This window comes from Aristolochia californica, unplaced genomic scaffold (genome assembly GCF_029961685.1).
Source record: "Aristolochia californica isolate CCGP_79_NKW_82.1479 unplaced genomic scaffold, dmAriCali1.0.hap1 SCAF_1, whole genome shotgun sequence".
NCBI classification, from domain to species: Eukaryota; Viridiplantae; Streptophyta; class Magnoliopsida; order Piperales; family Aristolochiaceae; genus Aristolochia; species Aristolochia californica.
The window spans coordinates 54182155-54201009 of NW_027181770.1; the positions used below are offsets into that span (position 1 = coordinate 54182155).

The window sequence follows — 18855 nt, forward strand, 5'->3', positions numbered from 1 at the left end:
GGACTCTAGATTCAATTTACTCGTTGCCCAGTATGGTGAATTCAAGATGAAAGTGGTTGAGTCAATAACTGACACGAACTCTAGGTTCACCCATATAATAGATGAACTAAACAATTTTGGGTAAGAAATTTCCCTATATAGGAGAAATGATAAGCTCCTTAAGGCACTTCCCAAATCATGAGACATGAGGAAGAGTGCCATTGGCGAAAACACAAATTTTAGAACCATGAGCTTGAAAGAGCAATAAGACATCCTCCTCCACCGCCCCCCCCCCCCCCCCCCCATTGCTTCAAGCTCAACTTTGATGGGTGTGCCCTCGAATGTCTTGGTTTAGTGGGCTTTGGTGGAGTGATCTTTGATGCTAGTGGCACTGCGAGGCCCTCTTGGCATTGCTGACTTGACTACGACTGAGCTAAATGGGCTCCTTCACGGTCTTTGCATTTTTCATGACCATTTTAGCATGCCTCTCATTGTGGAAGGAGATTCTTGGGTCGTCATCGGATGGTGCTCCTCCACCTTCCTGCCATAGTGTTATTGGCAGATTTTTCTTGACATTATTGATCTTGTATCTTTAATCCCTTGTACCCGGCCCATGTTTTGAGATCAACCAATTCGGCTGCTGATTCTTGTGCAAAGCTAGGTTCCTCCTTTGAATCCCTCGTTGTAAGGAGGCCTCACTTGTTGTATCTTTTTCTTCCTTGAATTGAATTAATATTAACATCATTTAAAAAACAAGACTTCCTCCTCACTGATGAGATGGAATCGAAAAAAAAGGAAGAAGAGCAAAATATTGCTCTAAAGCAAAATTCGGCGAAGGTTCTAGTGAAGAAAGCTTTGGTGAAGTGAGCTTCATTACTAAACATCTTCAAAAGATGTATGAGAAGAAAAAGAATTTTTGAAGAGGCCAATTCAAGGTAGATAGTGAAAAATCTTTTGAAGAACTAACGTTTATTTTGTGTGGTAAAGCAAGGCATAAAAGAAACATATGTCCGAATCTAGAAGAAAGAATCCCATCCTCAAGCAAGGATCCCAAGAACAAGAAGAAGGTCTTGATCTCAGTTTGGGATGCAATTGAAGAAGAATCCAGCCACTCTAAAGAAGAACTGGAGCTCATGGCATTTGAGGATGAGGACTCCACTACTTCGAAAGAGGTAAGCGATTCATACTATGAGAACGAACTTGAGATTTTACTTAAAAATTTTATTCTTAGACTAAATAGATATAAAAAAAGAATGCACTGCCCAAAAACATGAACTAGACAAGCTCAAGAATAAAATGGTTGCATTGAAGGATTCAAAGAAATAAAGTGTGATTGAAAAACTATCTTGCGGTAGATTAGATTTTGAAAGGAAGTATGTAAAACTAGAACAATAAGTCAAAATCTTATCATGCAATAGCACACCTAGGAGGCACCTTGGGAGGAACAAGAAGAAGCAAAGCCAAAAATTTACTCCCATTCCTCATATTTGATGCCACTAGTGCAACAAATTGGGCCACTATGCCCACATTTATGAAACCAAGAATGTAAATAGCATCAAACAAAGATGGGTACCCAAAATAACTAAAAGGGTTGTAATAACCCATAAATCCTTGGGCAAACAAACCTGGATGTCAAAGCAATTAGTGGAACAAATGTTGTCTCAAAGGGACCTAAATTATTGGGACCTTAAAAGGATGATCATTTTCCTTCTTTGCTTGTAGGTTTGTCTTCGAGTCAAAGCACAACAAAAGGTATGGATCTTGGATAGTTGGTGCTCAAGGCACATGACTGGTGATAAGAAGGAATTTATAGAGTTTACATTGAAAGACAACATTTGGAGGTAATAGTAAACGTATCATGAAAGGAATTGGAAAAATTGGTACCTCCAACTCTTTCATATCAGATGTTTATTACGTGCAAGGTTTGATGTTTGGTTTACTAAGCATTAGTCAATTTTGTGATAAAGGTAATCTAATATTATTTGAAAATGGCAAATGCTTAGTAAAGAATGAAAACAATGAAACCTTGTTAGAAGGGCCATAGAAGTAAAAATCTCTATGTGGTAAATATCATTGACTTACCCTCTACAATCGCTATTTGTTTGGGTGTAAACATAGATAAGTCTTGGTTATTGCACAAGATGTTATGCTTAGTTCAAATACTTTACGTCCAAAGGTTCTAAGGTAGGTTATATTGGGAATGGTGCATGTATACAACTCATAAGGAGTTTTGATGAGTAAGGGCTTGATACTTACACCAAGGTTTACGATGTAACAAGTATTTTCAACTTCAGTCGAAAATTTGTGAGGTAAATCTTATGTGTGTAACATAGTCATTGCCATTTCAATTATGGTTCTATTCTTCCTCTCAACAATACGATTTAGTTGAGGAGTTGGAGAAGCTGAAAATGTGTGTTTTATATCATGTTCAGTATGATGGTCCTCGAAGTGAGAATTTTCAAATTCTCCTCTATGGTCACTCCTAATTTTGATAATGCTATTTTGAAAATGCTACAACCTTGTTCTTTTTGCACTTTTTCACATAGTTTAACAAATGCTAGAAATGTATCATCCTTGTTAACTAGGAAATCTATCCATGTGAACTTAGAATAGTCATCCACAACCACTAGGGTGAGACGCTTTCTTTTAGGCTTAAGGTATAGGTAGGTCCAACTAAATCTATGTGGATTAGTTGTAGATGTCTAGTAGTAGAGACTACTTTTTTGGATTGAAATAAATATTTGTGTTGTTTTCCAAGCTGGCAAGCATCACAAGGTTTTCCTCTTATAAATTTTTTATTTGGTAATCCACTCACTATTCTTGCCAATTTGTTCAAGGAGTCTAACTAAAGAAGAAACGAGGGAAGTTTGACTCTATGGCTGATATAGGAATATTCCTAGGTTATTCATCTCATAGTAAAACATATAGAATCTATAAAAAAAACATCTATGAGAGTCATGGATTCAGTACATGTTGAATTTGATGAGTCAGATCCATCAAGTGTAACACTAACTCCAATTTCCGATGATTAAGAAGAAACCCTTCTTGATCTATCAACAGGTTCCCAACCTCAAGATCAAAATCTTGAAGAGAACCCAAAGAACACAAATAACCAAGAGGAACCTCCTATGAACCAAAGAACTATAGGTTCATGCTGGTCACCCCTTAGATCAAATAATTAGTGATTCCCAAAAAATATTAGAACTAGAAGGACAACTCATGAATACATGACAAATGGTGCCTTTGTTTCTCAATTAGAGCCCAAGTGCTTTGTCGAGGTCGAAAAAGATGATTTTTGGATAATGACAATATAAGAAGAACTGAACCAATTTGAAAGGAATCAAGTTTGAACTTTAGTACCTAGACACCCCAAAACCAACATGTGATAGGAACTAAAGGGGTTTTTAGGTATAAAGTTGAGGAAGAAAACAAGATTGTGAGAAACAAAGCTAGATTAGGTTCCAAAAGGATATAATGAAGAAGAAGGAATAGACTTTGCAGAAACCTATGCACTTGTGGCTACATTAGAGGCAATCAGAATCTTATTAGCCTATGCTTGTCATAATCACTTCAAGTTGTACTAAATGGATGTGAAAAGTGCATATTTAAATGGGTACATATAAGAAGAAGTTTATGTAGAGCAACCTAAAGGTTTTGAAGTCCTGAGCAAACCAAACCATGTGTATAAATTTCACAAAGCCATGTACAATTTGAAGCAAACTCCTAGAGCATGGTATGAAAAACTTAATGAATTCTTGAAAAAAAAAATAGATATAAACGAGGTAGTGTGGACAATACTTGTTCACCAAAAGTCAAGATCAAAACTTGATCATTGTCTAAATCTATTTGGACGATATCCTATTTGTCTCTACCAACACCGCATTATGCGAAGAATTCACTTTCTTTATTGTCTCCTACTAGTACCCAACAAGCCTTTAATATTCCTATACTCTAGTATGTAGATGATACCATCATATTTGGAATCGGTAACACTGATGGTGCTAGAAAGATTAAACTGCTTGGGAAAGACCTCTCTCATGGACTTCAATGTTATCCCGAGCTCCTTGCAGAGATGGCAAGTATATTTGGTTGCACAACAAGCCACCTACCAGCAACCTATCTTGGCCTGCCATTATTCAATGGCCGTATTTGCAAAAGTCTTTGGAATCCGGTGGTTGAGAAAATTGAATCCCGGCTAGCAACTTGGAAGGGGCGTTTACTTAGTAAGGCTGGGAGGCTCATCTTCCTCAAGTCTTGCATTGCAGGCATTCCAAACTATGCTCTATCTTTTATGCCCTATCCTACATCCATATGTAAGTCTATAGATAAGCTCAAACGAAGATTTCTATGGAGGGGTTCGAGCGATGCCTTTAAATATCATCTGGTCAGATGGGATGATGTATATTTGCCAAAAAATATGGGTGGCCTGGGGATTTGGAAATCCAAGGATACGAACCAAGCACTGCTACTAAAATGGTTATGGAAGTTCAATACCCTTTATTCAAATCTTTGGAAGGAAATGGTTCTTGCCAAGCTTGGTGGCGACACTCATTGGTGGATGTCAGGAGGTACTCGGAGAGGTCTATCCTCAATATGGAGAGCATTATACCTTCTGCTTCCAAAATTTTCTCCCACTAGTAGATTCTATGTTGGAAACGGCAGATCCCCCAAGTTTTGGGAAGATTTGTGGATAGGGCAGGTGCCATTATAGATTGCCTTCAGAAGTCTATTTCTCCTCTCAACTTGTAGAGACATATCAGTAGCCGATGCTTTTGAGGAGGGTGGTATGAGCCTACACCCTAGAAGGGGTCTTTCAGATACTGAGGCTCTGGAGGCCAGTCGCTTGATGGAGTCAGTTATCTCAGTTAAAATTCGTCCTTTGGAGGCAGATAAGCTCATTTGGTGGCCAGACAAAAGTGGCACTTTCACTGTATCATCTGCATATGGTTTCATTAATGGATGGAATTTGTCTTTGAGGGAGCATGAGATCTATTTCGTATGGCGTCTATGTGCTCCTCCAAAGATAAAATTCTTCGTGTGGAGTGCCTGTCAAGGCAAGATTCTCTCGGCGGACGTGCTAAAAAGAAGAGGTCACCCCTCAATTGACCCTTGTGCCCTTTTTACAACACTGAAGCTGAAACCACAAGCCACATTCTGCTTCAATGTATATTCTTTTTGAAGGTGTGGACTTCCATTCTTAGCATGTTGGGGTTACAATTCTGTATGGCGGCTGATCTGATCTCGTTCAATAAGTCACTCATTGGGACCCCTCTGCCTGTCCTCAGAGATGTGATGTTCTCTGCTTGTGTTAGTTTCATTTCGTGGGGGCTTTGGAATGAGCACAATCAAAGACGATTTGATACAAAAAGTGAATCTACTGATCTAGTCGCGGTCCGAGTGGTGGGTCATATATCTACTTGGCTTCTGACTAAGAAGTCTTTCTCCTCGTTTGTGGGCACCCCTATCTGTGAAAATTGGAGAAATTTGGCAATGATGCACTTTGGGACAAAGGTCCCGGTTTTGCAGGAATGGATTCCTTTTGAACCCGGTTACCTTAAGTGGAACTTTGATGGCTCTTCTGTTGGTAATCCTGGGATTTCTGGTTTCGGAGGGGTTATTTTGGATCATTCCGGTAATCAACTTTTCTCATGTGTCGGTCCTCTAGGCATATCTGACTCTATGTCAACAGAGCTTCATGGCCTCCTCTTTGGGCTCTGTGTTTTCAGAGACAAGTGTAACAATCCTCGTCATATGGAAGGGGTCTCAAAGGTGGTCATTGGATGGTGTGAGTGTGCATCCCCTCCCCTGTGGCGACATTGGAATATGTTTCGGGAGATTTTAGAAATTACCTCAATTGTATCTTGTATTTGGTCTCATATTCCGAGATCCGCAAATTCAGCAGCAGATGTGTTTGCCAAGCAGGGAGCTACCCTACAATCGCTGGTTGTATGGGATCTGATCCCTCCTCTTTTGTAATTTCTCTTGTTTATATAAATACATCTTTATCAAAAAAAAAATAAAAATCACTTTCTTTATTGGACTACAACTGATGCAAACAAAAAATGGAACTTTCATGAAACAAAAAGAAACTATACAACAGGATACAAAAGGATTGCTAAAGCAAGTTAACATTGAAAATCTTAATCAATTAGCACACCTATAAGTTCGCCCTTCAAATTGGATGAGGACAACTCTAGTTGGCCTGTAGATCAGAAATTATGTAGGAGTATGATAGGGGTCTCTACTTTACCTTTCAGCTAGTAGACCAGACGTTATGTTTTCGGTATGCCTATATACTAGATTTCAGTTCAATCTTAGAGACTCTCACTTAGTAGTCGTGAAAAGAATTTTTTGATATTTACTTAGAATACTAAGTTTAGGGCTTTGGTATTCAAGTGCCTCTACCATAGACTTAATAGGGTACTTCGATGCATTTTTTGTTTGATGCAAAATTCACTGGAAAAATACTAAAGGTAGCTGCCAATTACTTGGAAACATGTTTGTCTCTTTGTTTTTCAAGAAACAATACTCCGTTGCCTTGCCTACCACCGAACCTGAGTGTATAGCCGCTGGAAGTTTTTTTTTTTTTTTTTTTTTGAGAAAAAGGTGTGAATGTATTTTTTCGAAAGAAGGGTGTGAAATATATTGCAAAGAGGAGAGAATACAATACCTAGCTAAGGTGGCCTTCCTCCACAACAAGTTGTTAGAGGGAAACACCCTTTTTAGCTTGAATATCTTCTGAATAATTAGCAGATCTAGGAATGTAATTCCACTTACAGTGTATTTGGAAAATTAAAATACATATATCCTCTTATAACTCCCAATGTCGCCAAGGAGGTTTTGAAGGCTTCATACACCAATTGATAACTACTTTTGAATCTCCTTCAATGCAGAGAATGCCCTCCATCTTTTGCTTGAAGTGTTTTAACCCATTATATAGCCCGTGTAACTCAACACTTGTTGAATTTGATATACCAATTGGACCCGCATATGATAAAAGAAGGTTCCCATCCACAACAAGATTTTGGAGCGAAACACCTAATTTAGCCTGATTATCCGCTAAGTGATTAGCAAATCTAGGAATATACTTCCAGCTACATTGCAAATGAGAAATTAAATTACAGTTATCCTCAAAAAGATCCCAGTGCCGCCAAGGAGGCTTAGAAGACTTTTTGTACCAATTGATGATTACTTTTGAATCACCTTCGACACAAAGAGGGCCCACCATCTGTTGATGAAAAAAATTTACTCCATTATATAAGCCTCAGATGAGATACCTATTCTCTCTACCACTTTTAATCGCACGATGAGGGCTGAGAAGACTATCGTAGGTGGTAAGATAATGGAATCTAGTGCTCTTAGTGCTTCAAACACTACATCAGCCCTCACAGATTCCTCTAGAGGTCGCACTAGTATTGGTAGAGGCTGCGGTAGAGGACGTGGTGATGGTAAGTCAGAGAGGAAATGTGTTCATTGTGGACAATATAATCATTATTTTGACAGGTGCTTGGTTAAATTTGGAAAACCGACATAGGCTAATTCCATCACTCATGATAGTGGAAGTGAAAATTTAGACTCTACCTCTGTTACATTGGGAACTCCAGATGAGATGCAGTAGTTGATACAACAGCTACAATAGATTCACAACGGATGACTCAAATCTCTATTACCTCACCATCTGCATCTATAGCTCATGCTTCCATCCCAGTTCCTAGTTCTACCAATGTTGATTCACGTATGCTAGTTTATCATGTTCACTCATCTCTATCTTGGTTTCTTGGTTCAGGGGCTTCAGGCATATGTCAGGTATGTGGTCATTGTTTTCTGATTTGAAGGAGTCTTTATATATAAAACATGTCAATCTAGCTGATGGTTCTGTTGGTCCCCAACGAGCCTTCTTTAGGCTCTTCTCTCAGCCTCTCTCTTCCTCTCACTTTTTTCTTCTTTCACCACCAAAAACCTTAATTTTTACATTCACAATAGGATGACGACGAAGAAGCACAAAAGCAGAACAAAGCAAAGGAAGAAAAAGATAAGTTTTTTCTTAAAGACGCACTATCTTTATCTCTATGGTTTATGATCCTCAAAAGTGTTTCTCTATTCTTTGTTAATGTTTTCAAAATAGAATAACGAGGTTTTGAGCTTTGGTAGCATCTAAAACATTGGTGTCCTCCTAGCTGTTTAAGTTGGTTCTCAATTCGAGAGAGGTCACAGTGTAGTTAAAAGAGTCTTAGTTTCCTCTTTGGAGTTCTAAATTGCCTGATCTTTAATTTCCTATTTTTTTTATGTAATCTACAGTTAGAATCTTGTTAAAATAGGAGTGTTCCATTTCATTTTATAGAGAAATTATTGATAGAGAAGCTTGGATACTCATCCTGTAACCCTACACTACTTCACTCTCTCTTTTTCTTCATGAGCTTACTCTCTCCTCCTCTCCTCTCTTCTCTTCTCTACTCTTCTACTCTTCTTCCCTCAATTTACTTCTTTTCCCTACCTTCTTAATTTCTCTCTTTCTAAATTTGCCCTTGCATTTTCTCTACCCTTCTCTATTCTCTCCTCCCACAATCTCTCTCCCTTTTATTCCTTCTTTGATTCTCTACCTCTTCTTCTCTTCCATACTTACCTTCACTTAAGTTTTCTAACCCTCTTAATCTCTTTTTTTCACTCTTTCCCCAAACTTGTCTAAAGAAGATAGGACCTCTTTAAGAGGGTTGTACCAAAGTGGTATCAAAGCACGCCTTCTTTAGGACTTCTCCAGCCATCATGAACACGAAAAACATGGAATAACAACAACATGATGAGGCTGCTGCTCCCAATTTTAGTCCAGAAAATTGGACCCTGCACACAAGTGAAAAGACTTGCAAATTTGGGAGACAAGATGGATCAAATGTCAAATCAAGTGTAAAATCTCATAAAGAAAAGAGTTTTTTTACCTTTTTCTCCCCGCTAAGGATTGTTAAGCAACAAAGCCTCATCTAGGTCCGTATATGGTACGGTATCCTCCCAACCACCACCGATGTTGCCCACACCAACGACCCCAAACTTCCCTCCACACTAGAAATTTTTTTCAAATCCTTAGCCTACTCAGCCTCCTCAATCCACCTTCCCATCAAGGCAAGACTCCTCTGATTACACTTTGACCTCTCTTGAAGGAATACCCAAATTACCCCTAGACTGGCACCCCCCTCTCTTTTACACGTTTGGTGCTCAAGTTTCCTCCACTTCCTTATTTTGAATCCCTTACCTCCCTCTTGAGATTTGTAAAAACTTTATGAATTCTACCATTATGCATGGCCCATGAGAGGATTTTACCAAAATTATGGATTCTTTTACTTTCTTGACATTCCCTATTTCCTGCTATATGGTAGGCAGTATGGGTGTGCGCAACTTCTTTCATCATTATTCTGCTGTTGTTTGTCTTGCATGTGTTCCTCTTCAGTCTTTGATTCAACAGTTGTCCATCGTGTGCATGCCATGAGATCAAGAAATGATTTTTTGTTCTGATCGTCTATTGGCTAGCCTACGTTTTATTTCAAGTTTGTATCTTTTTTTTTTCATGTGCTCACTCTCTGTCTATTCATCATTCTCATTAGGTGATATGTTGAGAAGGTAAGTGCTCCCTTTTCATCCGAGATAAGTGTTTGAGTCCCTGTTAAACTCTTTGTTACAGGTTTGTTTTTGGTAAACAGAAACTTAGTTGAGCTGGGTGCTTACTCAGTCCCACTATCTGAGAATTTGGGAACAAGGTTCTGAGGTGTCTTGATCAGAAATCCAGCAACAGCAACTTTTGATTTTCAGCTTCTCTAAAGGGGGGAATCAGTTCAAAAGGAGCCAAGCTATGAAGCGGCTATGTTTGAAAAGATTTTGGATTCAGCAATTGGAGTTAATTCCACACAATGACTGTGAAGTCACCACACTAACCTCAAAGATTATGAATTATCTCTGGAAGATGACAAACACAAGATGGAACCCAAAAGGATAGTTATTGAGCCAGTGCCACCTCATGCTAGAGCAGGTTCTTTTGCTCGAGTTCAAAAAAACAAGTTGATTGCTGCTACTGGTCAAATCGTGTAGGTGGCTGAACTGAGCTGCTTGACCATTATTCTGAGACAAGGCAAGCAGAAAATGATGCAAAGTTCTATCTGCACACTGTTTTGAGAGGCCATAGAAGTCAGGAGTGCTTAGCAATCATGGTTGGTGGCATGTCGTTGGCTTGTCAGTAGAATTTTTAATTAGGATGGAAGGGAGCAAAGCAATTTGTGGAAAGTTTGTTGCAGCAAACTTTCTGAATTTTGATTTCTTTCACGTGTGAGTGTTGTTTCCTCTTGCAACAGTAAGAGATCTTTGGACTTTAGGATTCCTTTTCCTTAGCCGTGCACTTTAATGATTTGTCAATGTATGTTTCCAGCAGAAACCAGGTTGATATAAGTAGATTTATTGGCTATCAAACTTAGTTTGTGATAATTACTTGTTGCCAGTACTCTCTTTTATATGTTGGTCATTGGTTTGTTTGGATTCCTGGTTTAAAGTTCTGGGATTTGGTATAGATTCTTAGTTTCTAATGCTACTAAGCTTGTTATCTGGTAAAGGCTACACGTCTCCAATGTCACTATTGAAGTTTTGTGTGTCAAAATTGGGTCATTTTTTTGTTGACCCATAGTAGGGTGAATGGTCTGTGTGGATGTGTCCTGAGGAAGAGGCAACATTATGGTCAATGATTGGTTGTAAAACCTCCAATTGTAATTTTTTTTTATTGGTTGTGTTGTTTACCACTTTGCAGCAATGGCTATAGACCTACCAGTTGATGAAGCACGAGTGTGTCCAAATGCAGCTTGAGTCAAGTCGAATCAGGCTGTTTTACGTACTAGAAGTAGGTGAATGTGTTGCTATCTTCAAAAGTGGGTAGGCCGGTGTATTGTACCTCTTCTTTCACTTAAGGATATAGGTTTTTAGAGTCTTGTAGTTGGTAAGAGTGACATTTCTTTTCTGATATTAGTTTTGGGTAAGTTGGGTCTCTTGCTGTCATGGATCCCCAGCTTGATGGAAAGAAGTAGAACGAGAAGTTAAAGGAAATAAGTGTTTGGAAGAATCCTACAATGAAGAGTTTCAAGAGTAGCAGTAATTTTTTTTTATCAAAATCAGTGACCAAAGTCAAGTTTTGACAAGACATCAAGTAATGGGGACAATGGAAGATGCAAAATTTTCGAAGTGGTCAAGTGATACATTGAAAGATCAATAGAAACATGAAGATATGAGCTAATTTCTTTATTGAAGACCCCAGCATGGAAGATTTTTTGTTTTTCATTTTGACAGACTGCATCATGTTGATGAGATAAAATTCAGCTTCAAGGGTAATGTTAAAAAATAGAATTTCTATTTATTTTGATTTCTAAGAAAGCAGCTTTTAGAGAATCTTTTTCCAAAAGTGTAACGGGATTAGAGAGAGTGGTGTATTTTTATCTTCTTCTAATTTTAACGTGAATTGTTTTTGTAGCCCTCTCTCCCCCCACATTCTTTCTCTTCTATCTACATTCATGAAATTTGACAATTCATTTCATAGATCAAACGGTAAAGTGTGGCTAACTGGGCATTTTGCACTCTAATGAAATAGGAACTTCATTAAATTGAAGTAGAATTTCATGAAAACCATTGTAGAGCAATTCGATGATCTCGGTTTGACGAGGAAGAGCAGTAAGGAACTTTATTTTCACTCAGATTTACTCGTCTAAAGCTGACCTAAAAACCTGAAAAAGCGTTCTCTTCTGTGAAGGTCATAATAAATATGCAAAAATTAGAATCACTCCAAATGAGTATAAATTTCACTTTTTAAACAGTTCATTACACTTCTTTGTAAAGTCCATAGCCATCCATCTTGTCGTTTTTTTAGATGTTTCAAAGGGTGCAACCTCAAGGAGGTTTATGCAGATTAAACACGTTGTAAATTGCAGCTGAACGTTATGTAAAACTCATGAATCAATTATAGTGGACCTGACAATTTATGTAACAATTAGACCTATAAATTGAAATGACTTATTGTTGACCTAGGTTGATGTTTGCCCTGATTTTGATGATAACAAACTCAATCTATTTTTAACAGATAAAATATGTAATTCATAGCAATTAATGTGTATTTATTTTGAGTTACTCAATTACAAAGTTTATGAGGAAGAACTAAAAAATTCGACATAAGACATCGAAGCCAAAATAAAGACAAGCCATGTTGAAAAAGCACCTTGGAGAACAATGAAGAATTGAAGACTTAAACTTTAGGGTAATTTGATTTTCTTTAAAAACTCTAGCTGTGTAAAGAGGATTGTCATAAGGATTCCAAATCTTAAGTATGAATATGTTTTGAAACATAGGACATGCATACTCTTTCCAAAATCATGATTTCAAAACTCATTCAAATATTTTAGTATTTTTAATTCAAATGCATGCACTTTAAATGGCATAATCGATCATACAATCAGCAACAAACCTTCAGTATAAATCATGATTGATAAACCTCTATATGAATGATCAATTCTACAATAAGTTTATAAGTTCGATCAATCAACCTCTCTTGGTATGGTTTATCATAGAATGTTATAGGTAGAAGTTATAAAGCATGATCGATCGGTCCATCTATGGACAATTAATCAACCATAATCTTGTTAGGCCAGTATATAAAGTTTGATTGATAAACCAATAGCAACATAATTAATCTAATTACTAAAAAACATAAAAAAGTCTCTTTGACCAAAGCTATGATTGATCATAAGGCTATAAAAAAACTTGAAAATATAACCATTGGGGCTGATTTATTGATCAATGAAAAAAGTATTATCAATCATCCCTTAGCCATTATTGAGCATTTATTGACAAACCAAACCATTCAAGAAAGATTTCCAAGCGCAAATTTCTATCGTTACCCTTCTATAAGAGAAAACTCATATTTCAACTAAATCTTTTATTCCTCTTGCATTTTCTTGGCCTTCTTAGTTCCTCCAAGGCTCCAAGCACATGCTCATTCGTGTCTAAAGTGTTGAAAACTTGGAGATACCCTGAGAATGGCTCTCTCTCTAAAGAAGGTACAAGTTTTTAATTTCATTTTTTGTATTTGAACTTTTTAAAGAGGTTTTCTAGAACCTAAGTCTAGAAGGGAATTGCACACTAATGCTAGATTCTAGATGTATTTAAATCACTTTGGGAGAGATTGGAAAGTGTAATTGGATATTAGACTTAGCTTAAAGAGAGTCGGAATCTCTTTCGTAATTTTAGCTAATAAAAAATTTCTCAAATAAGAGTTCTTGGGAAGTGGTTACATCTAGGGGAACATTGAAAAAAAATCTTGTCATCCTTGTTGAGTGAACATTTGGCTTGAATTTTTCAATTTTAATTGTACATTTAGTACTTCAATTTTAATTTTTTTCTCAATTCACTCCTCTCTTAAGTAGACACTTGGGCCAATAGTATCAGAGTAAGCATTGAAAATATTTGAGTTAAAATCCTTTATATTCTAACTCAAATCACCTTATGACATCACAACACAAAATGCTTTTACTCGAAAGATAGTACTCAAATATGTCGCCCATGTTTAATGCCACAAATTATGCCTAATGAGAAAGTTAGAATAGAGATCTTCCTGTAATCCATGGGTTGAGATATATGGTATGTCACAAAAATGGTCTTTTTGACCTTTATTATGTGATTGATGGTGAAAATATACTACAACCTTTAGGTGAACTTGCTAAGAAAGAGAAGAGCAATTAAGAACCGACTTCAAAACAATAAACCTATTGTTATGCACCTTAGATCCTAATGAGTTCAAGGTGAGTTAATAATTGAAATGAATTTTAGATTCACTTACATTATCAATGGAACATCTTAGGTGAGGAAATATCCCTCTATTGAAGAAATGATAAGCTATTAAAAATTCTTCCAAAGTTATGGGATATGAGGAAGATGACAAATAGAGAAAATGATGATTTTAGGACCATGAGCTCTAAGGAACTACTAAGTATTTTTCTCATATATGAGATGAAACTTCGAGGAAAAGATGAAGAATAACCTAGGAAAAAAATATATTGCACTTAAGGCAAAATGTGCATAAAATGAGGACTCTCGTAGAACAACATTTGATGAGGTGAGCTTCAATTTTATAAAAAATAAGAAAAACTTGAGGAGAGGACCAAACAAGGGAAACACAAAAAATGGAGAAAGTCTTGATCTTAACTTGGGATGCCAATGAAAGATAATCCCACCATTTTGAGGAGGAGGAGAGTGACATAGTACTCAAGACTTTAGAAGAAGATGGTTCCCTTACATTGGAAGAGGTAAGTGATTCGAACTATGAGCATGGACTTGAAGAATTGCTTGAAAATTTTGTTAAAAGTATGAATAAATTGAAAGATAGCTATGATGCCCTATAAATTGAAAAAGTTTAAGAGTGAATTGGTTGCTTTAAAGGAGGTAAATGGTGGTCATGTGTCCAATGCTTTTAGGCAACAAAAATTGATTAATTTTTTTCTTATGATAAATTGAACTTTGGAAAGAAATGCATTGAATTATGCCAACAAACTCAAAGTTTCTTCTACTCACCAGAATGTACCCAAAAAATAAACTAGAAGAAATAGTAATCAGCATGTGCATAAATTTACTCCTTTACCTCACATTAAATACTATTGCTAACAACTTGGTCATTATGGTCATATTTGTAAACTCAAAAACGTTTAGGGCATTGAACAAAAGTGGGTACCAAAATCAAATGAAAATGTTGTGGCAACCGAAAATCCAAGGGCAAGCACATTTTCGATGCCCAAAGAGAATATCGCAGCTAATGGCTTCCCAAAAGGACCCAAATTACATAGGACCTTGACGAGATGATTGTAATTTTCTTTTGTAGGTTTGGCTCCAAGCCAAGGCAAAAAAAATTATGTGGATGATATCATATTTGGCTCTAGAAATACCTTCTTATGTGAAGATTTTGATAAAGTGAGTTTGAAATGAATTTTATGGGTGAACTCAAATTTTTACTTGGACTTCAAGTGCTTCACAATAAAGGTGGAACCTTCATAATCCAGTCCAAGTATACTAAAGGATTACTCAAGAAATTCAATATTGAAAACCTAAAACAAATCAGTGCATCCATGAGCTCATCCATAAAGCTGGACTCGATGACTAGTAGTCCCATAGACTAAAGTAATATAGAAATATAATAGGGTATGTACTTTTACTTGACAGATACTAGACCGAACAAAATGTTTCCAGTTTTCCTATGTGCTCAAATCACACTTGGTGGCTGTAAAAAGTATCTTTTGATATTTGCTTGGTGCACTTAATTTTGGTACTTGGTACTCAAACACTTTAAGTTATAGACTTAAATGAGTACTCAAAAGTTGATTTTGCCAAATGTAAGATTTGATCAAAAGAATATTAGAGGTAGTTGCCAATTGCTAGGTAACATGCTAATTTCTTGATTATTCAAGAAATAACACTCCATGACCCTATTGACTACCAAAGCTGAATATATCGCTATCGGGAGTTGTTGTACACAACTCTTGTGAATGAAACAATAATTGAAAGACTATGGCTTAAATCAAGTTGAAATGCCTATCTATTATGACAATGTGTATTAGTCGAAGTAAGAATCAAATTCACTTCTCTCGGTCAAATTACATTGAAATTAGATATCATTTCTTTTGAAAGCTATTTCAAACCAAAATTATTAGAATTAAATTTGTTTCAACTAAAAATAAAATAGCGGATATTTTTATCAAGCTCTTAAGATTTGATCGATTGTAGAAGCTTAATTGAGAATTAGGCATTAACAACCCTTCTATATCTAGATAGGCAAAGATCAATAGAAATTAAAGATATTCTCACTTAGAATTAATTTAAATTTTGAAAAAATCAAGAAAAAGCGTACTTGAAAATTATGCAAAGCCTTGATTAATCAATGCTTAAAGAGAATGATTGATCACCACCTTATTGATCGTTCGACCTTTATATTGTTTCATCCATTATGCTTGGTATGATCGATCAACCCACCTTCGATTGATCGATCAACTTCGTAGAAACCTATTCTTAAAAATATTTGAGAGTTTATTTTCAATACTTCAAACTTTTTGAAATTCCAAAGCCCTATGTCCAAACATTTTTCCTATACCTTCTTGTGATGGAATCATGTGTTTTTGGAGTAATTCTTTGTGAATTCCATCCTCCCAATACCCCAAAACCCTATTCAAACACCTATTTTTCTTAGTCTCCCAAAGGCTAAACCTATTTCTTTGGTTTATGTTCCCCATTTTGGTGTTTTTCTTTCTTCCAAACTCAACTATTTGAAAATGTTGGGCACCAAGAGGACTTCTTGGGGGAAAATCCAATGAGACCCATTTGATCTTCTAGATTGGAAATGGCATTTCTATTCCAACTTTGAATGAAGCTGCTATATGCAATTGTTTGTGGCAAGAAGCATTGGTGAACCCTCCCAACTTGACCTTGAAATTTGTAACAGTGAATTTTTTTCTAATTGATGATATATTTGGACCCTACAAGTTGATGTTCAAGATGGAGAAAATGTTTCCAAACCTTGTCAATATATGCTACTCCAATTTGAAATTAGTAGAAGAAGAAGATCAGAATTTGATATTTACTAAATATGTAAAGAACGTTGATATCTCAATGAGTATGAGGGAATCCAACAGACTCCTAGGCACCCAACTAATGGGTTAAGCCAGTACCTTCAAGAGAGTTAGCCTATTGACCTTGAAGAAAATCATCCTTAGACCATCCAAGATGCAATCTAAGAATTTTGCTATCAGCAAGTGGGTAGCTCATATAATATTAAGGTCAAGGATCTAAGCATGCCTTTGAGATTTTGTATGAAGATTGTCACACACTTGCTCAACCCATGCACGGATACCTTCTCACATCTCATGACCGTAGATGTCTTTTGGATGTCGGTTTTGTCATCAAATGTCAAGCTGGACTATGCTTACTTCATCTTGCATTGGATGATGGATGTAGTTGGAAATGTTTAGATTAATGTTTTGTCATTTTGACCAATCATCACTATGACATATTGCACAAGGGTGTGGACTTCAATTTCAACCGCAACATAGTCATTTCTAAGAAGTTGGTCATTGGTAAAGTCAAGGTAGGAAAGTTTGGATTCAAAAAAGTCCATGGAGAGTGGATCCCCAAGCAAAGTGTAAGGAGCCCCAAGCAGTGGAGTGCTCAGTAGATGAGGCGAGCCTTAATAGAAAGCATATCAAGTATTTTACCTTCATCAAGAGGACGAGAGGTGTTAGCTCTTCTAGTTCAGATTGACTAACTAGTTTAGAAGATGTATGTGGTTCAACTAAAAGAAGGACAAAAGAAAATTATAGTAGCTCAAACTTGGATGGAAGAACTTTTGTATGCTATCCTTACTTGCCTGTCTCTTACACCACAACCTCCACCTGAGGAATAGTGACCTTTGGTTCCTTAGTTACTTTGAAATAGGATTGACATGATGTATTTTGATTCTTTATGGCTCAATCTATGTACTTAGATGACATTTTTTTAATATTTTTGAAAAAATTCAAGGAAAATTACTCTTTTTTTATCTTTATATCACTTGTCCATATGCATTACCTTTTTGAATTATGACAAAAAGGAAGGGAGAAAACAAGCATATCTAAAGGGAAAGAGATAAAATTCAAAATTTCTTAATCATTACTCATTTATGCACAAATTGAGGGGGAGAATTTAAAATCCATGCATGTTTCATAACACGGGATAATTTTTTATTTCGTAGCATTTCATATCCATTTCATTGAAGTGGCTTAATCACATGGTCTATAAAGAAGACCTAGGAGTCTTGACACATGTCCTCGAGCCAAAATGGAAACCCAAGTCACATTGAAGAAGCACCTTAGATACGAATGAAGAATTCAAGACCTAGAGTTTAGGAAAATTAAAAACATCTCAAGAACTCTAACTATGTAAAGAGGATAGCCACCAAAATTTCAAATCTTAGGCATGAATATGTATTGGAGCATAGCTCATGCATATTATTTTTCCTAAACTTGTTTTCAAAGCTCATTCAAATGTTTTAAAAATTTTAGTGCACTTAGTTTTGATCTTATTCATGCTTAGTACTTAAATTTATGAAGTGCAAAACAACATGATTGATCAAACTTTATAAGGCATGATCAATCATACATTGGGGAACAATGAACCTCTATAAGCATGAATGATCATATAGAATGAACGATCAATGAACCTCTAATAGCATGAACGATCATATAGAATGTTGCAGGTAGAAGTTATAAAGCATGATCTATTAACTCTTTGTGGATGATCAATCAACCAGAATCCTGTCAGGTTAGTATATAAAACTTAATCAATCAGCCCATGTATGAATGATCTATCAACCAGAATCTTGTCAAGCCAATGTATATAGAGTTTAATCAATCAAACCATATATGAATGACTAATCAACAATTATCCTGCCAAGCCAGTGTATAAAGGTTGATTGATCAACTCAGAGCACCATGATCAATCAAGCTTCTATAGAAGAATAAAAAACCACTTTGATCGATGTTATGTTCTTTCATATGTAAACTTCAAAATATAACCTTTGGCATTGATTGGTTGATTGATGAAAAGGCATGTTTGATCAACCCCTCAAAGTAGCTTTTTGTGATACTATCTAAAACGACTAGTTTCTTCAAGAAACTTATAAAAAAGGGTTCAAATTCGTCCCTTAATCAGTATTGAACATTTATTGGCAAACCTATGCATTTAAAAATATTTTCAAGTTCAAATTTTTAACATTATCCTTTTGTAAGAGAAAACTCTGATTTTAGCTAAATCTTTCAATCCTCTTACATTTTCTTGGTATTCTTAATT

The 18855-nt window shown here is 36.2% G+C and overlaps 1 protein-coding gene across 1 annotated transcript in view; it reads left to right on the top strand.

The window, feature by feature from the left end:
- The window catches only part of LOC137960828 (WD repeat-containing protein WDS homolog), a 31522-nt gene extending 21187 nt beyond the window's left edge, over window positions 1–10335 (top strand). The window contains exon 5 of the mRNA XM_068808314.1: window positions 9650–10335. Within this exon, the coding sequence (XP_068664415.1) occupies window positions 9650–9664 (15 nt within the window). The 3' untranslated portion in view covers window positions 9665–10335. The remainder of the gene's footprint in view (window positions 1–9649) is intronic.
- Window positions 10336–18855: the final 8520 nt, after the last annotated feature.